Genomic DNA, 10,804 nt, shown 5'->3' with positions numbered 1-10,804 from the left:
TTTTTTTTTTTTTTTTTTTTTTTTGAGACGGAGTCTCGCTGTGTCGCCCAGGCTGGAGTGCAGTGGCCGGATCTCAGCTCACTGCAAGCTCCGCCTCCTGGGTTCACGCCATTCTCCTGCCTCAGCCTCCGAGTAGCTGGGACTACAGGCGCCCGCCACCTCGCCCGGCTAGTTTTTTGTATTTTTAGTAGAGACGGGGTTTCACCGTGTTAGCCAGGAGGGTCTCGATCTCCTGACCTCGTGATCTGCCCGTCTCGGCCTCCCAAAGTGCTGGGATTACAGGCGTGAGCCACCGTGCCCGCCGGCCCACATTTCTATTTCTTATGTTGAGATATGATTTGCATACCATAGAATACGCAGTTTTTAAGTGTGTCATTGAGTGGCTTCTCATGGATCAATAGGCAGTATAGCTCCCACCACTGCCTAGTCTCGGAGCAGTTGTGTCCATCCCCATCAGCCACCACCCTTCATCCGCTGGCCCCCACGCATCTCCTCCTGTCTCTGTAAGTGGGCCTGTCCTGGACATTTCGTAGAAGTGGAATCACACACTGTGGCTTTTGTAAATGATTATTATTTGAGGCCGGGCGCGGTCTCTCACGCCTGTAATCGCAGCACTTTGGGAGGCCGAGGCGGGGGGATCACAAGGTCAGGAGATTGAGACTATCCTAGCAAACAGGGTGAAACCCCATCTCTACTAAAAATACAAAAAAGCCGGGCGTGGTGGCCGGCGCCTGTAGTCCCAGAGGCTGAGGCAGCAGAATGGCGTGAACCCGGAAGGCGGAGCTTGCAATGAGCCGAGATCGCGCCACTGCACTCCAGCCTGGGTGACACAGCGAGACTCCGTCTCAAAAAATAAAATGAAAAATAAAAAAATAAAATAAAAATGATTATTATTTGAGACGGAGTCTCACTGTCGTCCAGGCTGTAGTGCAGTGTTGCGATCTCAGCTCACTGCAACCTCCGCCTCCCAGGTTCAAGTGATTCTCTTGCCTCAGACTCCTGAGTAGCTAGGATTACAGGCACGTACCACCATACTCAGCTAATTTTTGTATTTTTAGTAGAGACAAGGTTTCACCATGTTGCCCAGGTTGGTCTGGAACCCCTGACCTCAGGTGACCCACCCAGCTCCGCCGCCCAAAGTGTTGGGGTTACTGGTGTGAGCCACCTGCCCTGTGTGTCCTTTTGTGTCTGGCATCTCTCACTGGGCGGGACGTCCTCACGGTGCACCTGTGCTGAGGCCTGGGTCAGCCTGGCTCCTTTCTGTGGCTGGGTCACGTCCCGTGTGTGTTGGTCCTTCGGTCTGTGGAAGGACACTCAGGCTGCTGCTACTTTGTGGCTGTCGTGGTCAGTTCTGCTGTGAACATCCACGGAAGCGTCTTTGGGTAGAGAGACTTTTTCCTCTTCTTCTGGGGATGTTTCTTATTAAAGTTTATCCTCCGGTGTTACTGTTTTTTTGTTTTTTGGGTTTTTTTAATTTGGAGAGTGTTTCTCTTTGTTACCCAGGCTGGCGTGCAGTGGTGCAATCATAGCTCACTGCGGCCTCCGCCTCCATGGGTTCAGACGATCCTCCTGCCTCAGCCTCCACGCAGCCGGGACCACAGGTGTGCACCAGCACGCCTGGATAATTTTTGTATTTTTTGTAGAGACAGTTTCACCATGTTGCCCAGGCTGGTCTCAAACTCCTGGGCTCAAGAGCTCCGCTGGCCTCGGCCTCACAGACTGGGTGTTTTCTTGCCATTGTGAGCTGGCTGCTGGATTCCAGCATGCACATTTTAGCTGTGTTTCCTCGCGGTGAGAGGCACCTGACTGCCCTCTCTGGTTCAGGGTTTTGCGGTCGATTCTCTTGCATTTTCCAGGGAGGCCAGCCCCTCTCCTGACCCCACAGCCACTCCTGTCTTACCCGGCCTGCACAAAAGAGTCCTGGGCCTCCGTTTCCCAGCTCTAGGGGAGGGAGCCTTGTGGGGTGGCGGTCTCCACCTTGTGGGGCAGGCTGAGGTTACGCCTTCCTCACTCAGCTCTCCTTTCCTTTCCTCCGGTTTGCTCCACACCCACAGAGAACTGCAGCCCGGAGTTAAAGCCGTGCAGGTCGTCCTGAGGTATGCCCAGGTGTGCCCACGACCCCAGGGCTGGACCCTCGGCCACCTGCCCCCTCTCCCCCCCGCCCCCCAGTCCTGGTCCAGGCTCTTCTCAGTCTCCCCTGCTAACAGCAGAGCCCAGCTCCCCTCCGTCTGCCATCTGTCCCTGTCTGGGGATGCACCGCCATCCCACCACCTGCTCAGGCCACACCTGGGGGCCCCGACACCCCCATGTCACCTTCTCCAGTGCCCCCGTCACTGCCACTTGACTCACACTTGTGTACCCCGCAGTGGCGCAGCCCCTCCTGTGCCCCTCATGGTCCCCATTGTTCCCCACAGCAGCCTAGCCCCTCCTGTGCGCCCACTCCTGCCGCCCCATGGTCCCTGTTGTCGTTGCAGAATCTGTTACTCAGACACCAGCTGCCCTCAGGAGGACCAGTACCCGCCCAACATCGCTGTGAAGGTCAACCACAGCTACTGCTCAGTCCCGGTGAGCACAGCCCACCCCGCGTCTGCTACATGGGCTTGGGGGCCGTGGAGGAAGGGTGGGGGCCGTTGGATTTTCCAGCCATTCTTGGCTCGAGGCTGAGCGGCCTGTCTGCTTGCAGGGCTACTACCCCTCCAACAAGCCTGGGGTGGAACCCAAGAGGCCGTGCCGCCCCATCAACCTCACCCACCTCATGTACCTGTCCTCGGCCACCAACCGCATCACCGTCACCTGGGGCAACTACGGCAAGGTGAGTGCATGCCCGGGTACCCACCCTGCCCACCGCCCCGGCCCCGCCCTGCCAGCCCTGACCCCGCCCCTCTGTCCCCAGAGCTACTCTGTGGCCCTGTACCTGGTACGGCAGTTGACCTCGTCAGAGCTGCTGCAGAGGCTGAAGACCATTGGGGTGAAGCACCCGGAGCTGTGCAAGGCGCTGGGTGAGCAGCTCAGGGCCACCTCGGCCGAGGAGCGGGCCGAGTCCCCCCCTGGAAACCTTCCCTGTACTGGGCGAGGGTGGAGGGCCTGCACCCGGAGGAGATGGGTCAGGGGCTGCCTGTCACTCTGGGGGTCCATGGCCTCCCCGCTGTGGCTGAGGTCGTCTCTGGAGGATACGGATGGCAGAGGGGGCACTTGGCAGTGGGAGCTGCTGTGCAGAAGCCTGTGGGGTCACACCCCATGTTTCTGGCCCCAGGCGCCCCAGCCTACAGGGGTCCAAGCAGCAGAAGAGCTGGGGCCTCGTTCCGGGACAGCACAGAGGCTGGGAGGGGCGAGAGGAGTCCAGAGGGAGCTGCGCTCTAAGCAGGCCCTTCTGGTTGCCTCAGCGGGGCCAAGGGTGCTGCGGGGCCTGGCAGGGCACGGACAGCGATGGCCGTGGAGGCAGTTGCTATGGGAGGAAGATGAACAGCGGCGGTCTGACCTCACGTGGTGAGGCCCCATTTTATCTTTTTTTTTTTTTTTTTTTTTAAGAGTCAGGGTTTCCAGGAGGTGGAAGTTGCAGTGAGCTGAGATTGCACCGCTGGACTCCAGCCTGGGCCGCAGAGTGAGACTCCACCTCAAAAAAAAAAAGAGGGTCTCACTGTATCGCCCAGGCTGCAGTGCAATAGTGCGCTCTTGGCTCACTGCAGCCTCTAACTCAGGCGCAAGCCATCCTCCTGCCTCAGCCTCCTGAGTAGCTTGGGACCACGTGTGTTTACCACCACACCCAACCAATTTTTTTGTTGTTGTTGTGAGACAGAGTCTCACTCCGTCGTCCAGGCTGGAGTGCAATGGCACGAGCTCGGCTCACTGCAACCTCCGCTTCCCGGCTTCACGCCATTCTCCTGCCTCAGCCTCCCAAGTAGCTAGGACTACAGGCACCCGCCACCACACCTGGCTAATTTTTTGTATTTTTAGTAGAGACGGGGTTTCACCGTGTTAACCAGGATGGTCTCGAACTCCTGACCTCGTGATCCGCCCACCTCCACTTCCCACAGTGCTGGGATTAGCCTCTGCACCCGGCCCCAACTAATTTTTTAATGTGTCGTAGAGAGAGTTTCTTGCTGTGTTGCCCAGGCTGGTCTTAAACTCCTGGGTTCAAACGGTGCACCTGCCTCAACCTCCAAAAGTGCTGGGATTACAGTCTTGGCCTCTTTCGCACCTGTTCTCTTTTGTACTTGTGACAATGAAAACAATTTTTTTTTAAGTGACACGCAGAGCAATTTTAAAAGAAAGTCTACTGGCCAGGCGCAGTGGCTCACGCCTGTAATCCCAGCACTTAGGGAGGCCGAGGCGGGCGGATCACGAGGTCAGGAGATCGAGACCATCCTGGATAACACGGTGAAACCCCGTCTCTGCTAAAAATATAAAAAACTAGCCGGGCGTGGTGGCGGGCACCTGTAGTCCCAGCTACTTGGGAGGCTGAGGCAGGAGAATGGTGTGAACCTGGGAGGCGGAGCTTACAGTGAGCTGAGATCGCGCCACTGCACTCCAGCATGGGAGAGAGAGACTCCGTCTCAAAAAAAAAAAAAGCCTGCCAAGATGGGCAGTTGAATCAGTGCCCCCCGTGCAGCCGCGCAGCTCAAAGCCAGCGTACAGTTAGCCCTGTTTGGTGGCTGTGTGGCCTCGGAAAGTCGCTGGCTTTCCCTGGTGGCCACTGTCTTCAGGAGAATAGATCTGAGCCATGTTGACGGCACCTGGGCCTCTCTCAGGACCCCACATGCTTGGGGCTCAGGCCTCAGTGGGCTCTGCAGGCCTGTTCTATGGAGAGGCTAGGCCTAACCTGGAGTCCTTCGGAGCTGGGAGTGGGAGTTGGGCAGGTGAGCGAGGACTGGGACCACCTGCCGGACTGAGAAGTGGGTGGTTCTGGGCCAGCCGGGTTTGCTCATGCCCCCTTCTGGAATGCTCGCTGTTTTCAGGTGGAATCTGGGCACCACCCCACCCCCTTGGCAGAATGTGGGCCAGAGGGTCTCCCAGCTGCCCCTCCTAGCTGCCCAGGGCTCCTGTGCCCAGGCCTGAGAGTTCCCCATGAGCACTGCCCTCCTGGCACAGCCAGGCCTGGGCCTCTGGCCCCTGTTCCTGACCACCAAAGGGCACCTACTAGCCGGGGTGTCCAGAAGCCTGGAGCAGTGCTGGCACTGCCAGGGGCGTGCGAGCCCCATCGTGTTGAAGCTTCCTGCGCACTCCAGTCCCCCAAGTCAGGAAAGATAGCCGGCAGCACCCCCTCTGCAGAGCAGGATGTGGAGGGGTGAGGGTTCCCACCGCAGAGTCCCCCGTCCCCGGCCAGCCTCCTCCAGGCTCTTGGGGGGGGGGGGGGCTGGCGATATCTCCATGGGACCAGTGGGGACACTGAGGCACAGAGTGGCAAAGTTAGGGTTCTGTGACCTGGGTTTCCCCGCCCCGTCTTCCTCTTCCCTCAAAGGGCCCTTTCTTCAACCCCCCCGACCTTCCTTGCCTTTGGGGACAATGGCCAACTTGAGGGAGGAGGCTGGGGCCGGGCAGGCCTCTTCTAGGCCCATGGGGTGGGGGCCGTGCTTAACTCCTCGGTGACCAGAGTGCTGGGGGCTGCGGGGTCAGATTTCCTCTCTGAAGGGGTCTCCTGTCGCTTCCCACAGCCGGCCCCAGGCTCAGCGTCTTTGTCACTGGATTTCTTTCTTGTTGCACCTAGGAAGTCCTCACGTTTGCCTCACTTGAACCCTTTGTGCTGCACATGTCTTTCTGTACATGGAGAAGGGAGAGCTTGCTTTGAAATCAGATGGGCACCTGCATCCCCTCCTAGCTGCCCAGGGCCCCTTTGCCAGGCGCGAGGTTCCACGTGGGCACCGGGTAGCCAGAGCTGGGTCCCAGGGGTGGAAACTCAGCCAAGGAGTGAGCGACTAGGGCAGCCTTGGCTCAAGGAGGAGAGCTGCTGGGAGCCTGCAAGGGTGCCAGGCCGTGTTGGCCAGCTTGTGGCTGCCACTGTGTCCCTACGGGAGAAGGAAGAGCCCACTGCTCCACACACAGGCCGGGGGCTGGGTGGGGGTCAGGAAGGAGGACGTGGCTTCCAAGCGGCCAGAGATAAGTGGTGTTTCAGGCCGATAAGGGGTGGTAGGAGCAGTTCCAGACAGGGAAACATCAGGACAGCTAGGGGAAGGGGAAGCCAGGCTGGCACCATCACTCTGAACCCCAAGTCAGTTGGACAGGTGGCTTCCTAAAGGAAGCAAAACTGGTCCCCCAGGCAGCTGAGGGCCGGCTGGTGGATGGAGAGGCCCTGTGGACTGTGGGCCAGGGTGGTCTAGCCGAGGATGGAGTTTAGCCGCATCCCGGAACTGTCAGGTGGGCAGCCGGGGTCCCCGCGTGAGTTTCCTTCTGGCTGTGGGCCTGCTGCCTGTGGAGGGAAGGGCGGTGCCTGCCACACGCCTTCATGTTTCACATGTGTTTCCCCGTGTTCTGTGCAGCTTGCTGGCGGGCACCGTGTTTTCCTTTAAAGCAGCAGCTACGTTCCTGGGTGTGCGGGCTGCCTCGGCATGGTGTCCAGGGCTGGGCGGCAGCCGCCTCCTGGCTCAGAGCCAGGAGGCCCCGGAGTCCATCTCCCAAAGGAATCCCTGCCTCACTCCCCACTGTGGCCTTGGGGATGGTGTGTCGGGGACAGAATTGTGTCACAGCAGTGACCCCGTTGGTGGCTGTGTTGCCTGAAACTTTCCAGAAAGTCTGGTGGGTCCTAGCCCACGTGGGCTGGGGGAGGCCACAGAGGCCACCTGCGTGTGGGGGCTTTGGCTGGGTCTGTGGTGTGCCCAGGTTGTGGTCAAATCTAATGGTGGTCGCCGCCTGACTTTCTCTGGTCCCTCGTGGCCCTGAGCCACACAGTGAAGCTCAGGGCTCGTTTTTGGGGCACCCGTTCTGGGAGGTGGTCGTGGGTGCTGGAGAGAACCCGAATCCCAGCCCCCGCCCCACTGTGCCCACCCCTCTGACGGTGTCCTCCGTTCCCTCCCCACAGTCAAGGAGAAGCTGCGCCTCGATCCCGACAGCGAGATCGCCACCACAGGTGTGCGGGTGTCCCTCATCTGCCCGGTGAGTTGGGGGCAGCCCCCTCCTTGGGGCCTCTCCTGCGGCTGTACTTCCTCCCTGGTGGCTCTGGGCCCAGGGCGGCTTGGCTGGGCCGTGAGCCTGCGGGGGCAAGGCTGGTCTTGGTCCCCGCCGTGTTCCCGAGGCACGCGCGATTGGAACAAGCCACAGGATGGAGCTGGGGGTGAGGGGTGCCGGGCGGGCGGGCACAGCAGACGGTGCCATGCTCACGCAGCCCCTCCCCCGCAGCTGGTGAAGATGCGGCTCTCCGTGCCCTGCCGGGCAGAGACCTGCGCCCACCTGCAGTGCTTCGACGCCGTCTTCTACCTGCAGATGAATGAGAAGAAGCCCACCTGGATGTGCCCCGTGTGCGACAAGCCAGCCCCCTACGACCAGCTCATCATCGATGGGTGAGCCTGGGGCCCCGGGGAGGGTGGCCGGAGCCGGATGGCCGTGGAGATCTTGGTGGCACCCCGCTTCCTGCAGACCCCGTGCTGCCCTAGCAAGACACAGCAGTGGGGACACGTGGTCCCAGAGCTTTGGAAGCCCTGGGCTGTGAGAAGAGCCCGTTTCTTCCTCGCGGAACTTGTCAGAGCCTTTGCCGTGCAGGCAACAGCCACGTAGTTTAGGCTGCAGAAGGCGGGCTTGGGTCCACCCCCCTCTCACATGACCTCAGGCAGGTATGACCTTGAGCTCCAGGAGTGTGGTTTTTGCCACAAAAAACCAAGCCGGACTCTGCTTTCACACGGCGTTCACCCCAGGACGTGCAGCCGTGGGGATCACCTCCTCACAGAGAGGCAAAGGAGGTGGTGCCTCCTGGAGCGCTCTGGCCACGCCATACCCTTCCCTTCCTGGGTGGCACAGCTGTAGCCAGGCATTCCCCAGGCCACAGGGGACAGGAGGACAAGACCTTTCTCCCTGGAGGGAGGCTCTGCCCAGGGCTTAAGTTTCCAGAAACTGAGCCCTGTTGTCTGTGGTACCTGATGCGGCTCCTGCCCGGCGCCGGTCACGCCCACCTCTTGTCCCCAGAGCCTCTGGCAGGGCATGAGGCCACAGCGGCACGAGCTGGTGCCCTCACAGGCGGGAGCAGGCCCTGCCTGGGGGGGGTGAGCTGGGCTCCCAGCCCTCGGGGACACGGCCTCAGTGGACTGTGCAGGTGAAGGCAGGGCTGGCCTGCCGCTGGGCTCATAGATTTGGTCCCCAGCTGGACCCTGGTTTGTGCACTTGTCCCCATGCTGGGAGGCAGACCTGTGAGCGTCCCCATTTTACAGATGAGGAAACAGGCTCAGAGGAGGCAGCCAGCAGCTGGAGCACCCCTCGGCTCACAGGGGGCCAGACTGGGACTTGAACCTGGCTTGAGTCTGGGTCCCCTCTGTAGAGAGCTGGGTGGCCACCCCCTTGCATCCCAGCTTTGGGTAGAGAGAGGAGACCCTGGGGCCGGGCACGTGGACTGCCTGAATGGCTGCTCTGTTCCCAGCTTGACAGCTGTGCAGCCGGGTGCCCGCCTTCCCCCACAGGCCCGGAGTGGGGCTGGGGCTTGGGGTGGCGGCAGCTCTTACAGCTCTCACAGCTCCAGGGCCACCAGGGCTGGGGCAGGCAGCTGTATTCCACACAGGCCTTGGCCTCAGCAGCCCATGAGACTCAGTGTAGCCAGGGAGGCTTCCCAGAGGAGAGGTCCTTGGTTCATACTTAACAAAGTATGAGCCCCGTCATCTCTCTGTCCCTGGTTCTGAGCTGGGTGACCCTAGGATCCCCAAAAGAGTCCTGTTCCAGACCCTGCCTTCAGGGAGCTTTGTTCTTGGCAGGGGGAGCAGATAGAGGAGCAGAGCCAGACATAAACTGCTGTGTCTGTCTTGGAGAGGAGGAAGAGAAGCTGTGGGGTGGGGCTTTGGAGGGTGAGAAGGAGTTTCGCAAGCAGGGCAGTGAGCAGGCAGAGCTGTGCTACGCCTGGGGTGGCCCCCCGGCACAGGGGGCTCTGAGCATTGCCTCAGAGAGACCTCGGTGGGGCAGGCCGGGGGGCTGGCCTGGGTGAGAGGAGTCCCATCAGCCTCAGAAAGTGTCGCCCAGAAGGCCGGGCGCGGTGGCTCACGCCTGTAATCCCATCACTTTGGGAGGCCGAGGCGGGTGGATCACGAGGTCAGGAGATCAAGACCACAGTGAAACCCCACTAAAAATACAAAAAATTAGCCAGGCGCGGTGGCGGCGCCTGTAGTCCCAGCTACTCAGGAGGCTGAGGGAGGAGAATGGCGTGAACCCGGAAGGCGGAGCTTGCAGTGAGCCGAGACCCCGCCACTGCACTCCAGCCTCGGCGACAGAGTGAGACTCCGTCTCAAAAAAAAAAAAAAAAAGAAAATGTCGCCCAGAGCGGGACGAGGGCTCTCCTGTGTGATGAGAACGACGCCACTGCAGGCGCCTGGGAGCAACTATAGCCTTGACAGTAACAGGCCAGCCTGGGCCCTGCATGGACCCATGAGGCACGGGGCCTCTCCCCAGACGCCCCACAGCCACTGCGCCCTTCCCATCCTGCGGGCGGGGAGACGGAGGCCCTTTGGTCAGGACGGGGTCGGAGAGCAGAACCAGGGCCTGCCTCCAGTTGGCCTTGTGGCCTCAGGGACCTCATCCCCTTCCTGAGCCTCTCTTCCGGCATTTGTGAAACGGGGCTGGTGGGACCTCCGAGTAAGACGGCAGTACACAGTGGGGGCGCTCTGGGGAGGCTGTGGCTGGGATGAGCATGGGGGGTCCCCACTCTGCTTCCAGTGCTACTCTCACATCTTCCGCAGGGGCTTTGAGCAGCCTTCACTGCAGGCTGTTTCCTGATCTGGGGGGCACACAGTGCAGTGTGAAAGCAGATGTGGGCGCACACCCGCATGCCCACACATCGATATGGTCCACACCATCTCACCCCCACACCCATACAGTCCACACCGTCCCCCACACCCACATACCCACATCCATACAGTCCACACCGTCACACCCCCCCACACATCCATAGTCCACACCATCTCATGCGAACACACCCACACATCCATACAGTCCACACCGTCACCCACACCCACAAACCCACACCCATACAGTCCACACCGTCACACCCCCACACATCCATACAGTCCACACACTTCACACCATCACACACACATCCATACTGTCCACACCATCACACACACATTTATACAGGGAACACTGTCGCACATGCACACATCCATACAGTCTGCGCCATCACACATACACACATCCATACAGTCCACACCGTCATACAGAGCCCCACATATCCATACTCCACACCATCTCATGCGCATACACCCACACATCCATACAGTCCACACCGTCTCGTGCACACAATCCATACAGTCCACACCATCACACATACGTCCATACAGTCCACACTGTCACACACACATCCAGTCCACGCCATCACACTCATATCCATACAGTCCATGCCGTCACATGCACACACCTATACAGTCCACGCCGTCACACACACATCCATACAGTCCACGCCGTCACACGCACACACACAGATCTGTACAGTCCACGCTGTCACACGCACAGAGATCCATACAGTCCATGCTGTCACACACACACATCCATGCAGTCCACACCATCACACACACCCCTATACTGTCCACAGCATAACACATACATCCATACAGTCCACACTGTCACACATACATCCATACCATCCACACCATCACACATACATCCATTCGGTCCACGCCGTCACACA

The 10,804-nt window shown here is 59.9% G+C and overlaps 1 protein-coding gene across 1 annotated transcript in view; it reads left to right on the top strand.

The window, feature by feature from the left end:
• PIAS4 (protein inhibitor of activated STAT 4) overlaps window positions 1–10,804 on the top strand; it is a 31,128-nt gene that overhangs the window by 17,404 nt on the left and 2,920 nt on the right. Inside the window, exons 4-9 of the mRNA XM_026455507.1 lie at window positions 2,055–2,096; window positions 2,475–2,565; window positions 2,684–2,812; window positions 2,894–2,999; window positions 7,013–7,086; window positions 7,330–7,490. Of these exons, the coding sequence (XP_026311292.1) occupies window positions 2,055–2,096; window positions 2,475–2,565; window positions 2,684–2,812; window positions 2,894–2,999; window positions 7,013–7,086; window positions 7,330–7,490 (603 nt within the window). The remainder of the gene's footprint in view (window positions 1–2,054; window positions 2,097–2,474; window positions 2,566–2,683; window positions 2,813–2,893; window positions 3,000–7,012; window positions 7,087–7,329; window positions 7,491–10,804) is intronic.

This window comes from Piliocolobus tephrosceles, chromosome 21 (genome assembly GCF_002776525.5).
Source record: "Piliocolobus tephrosceles isolate RC106 chromosome 21, ASM277652v3, whole genome shotgun sequence".
Lineage (NCBI taxonomy): Eukaryota > Metazoa > Chordata > Mammalia > Primates > Cercopithecidae > Piliocolobus > Piliocolobus tephrosceles.
Note: the sequence above shows the minus strand (reverse complement) of the source record. Positions and strands in the feature narration are given on the sequence as shown.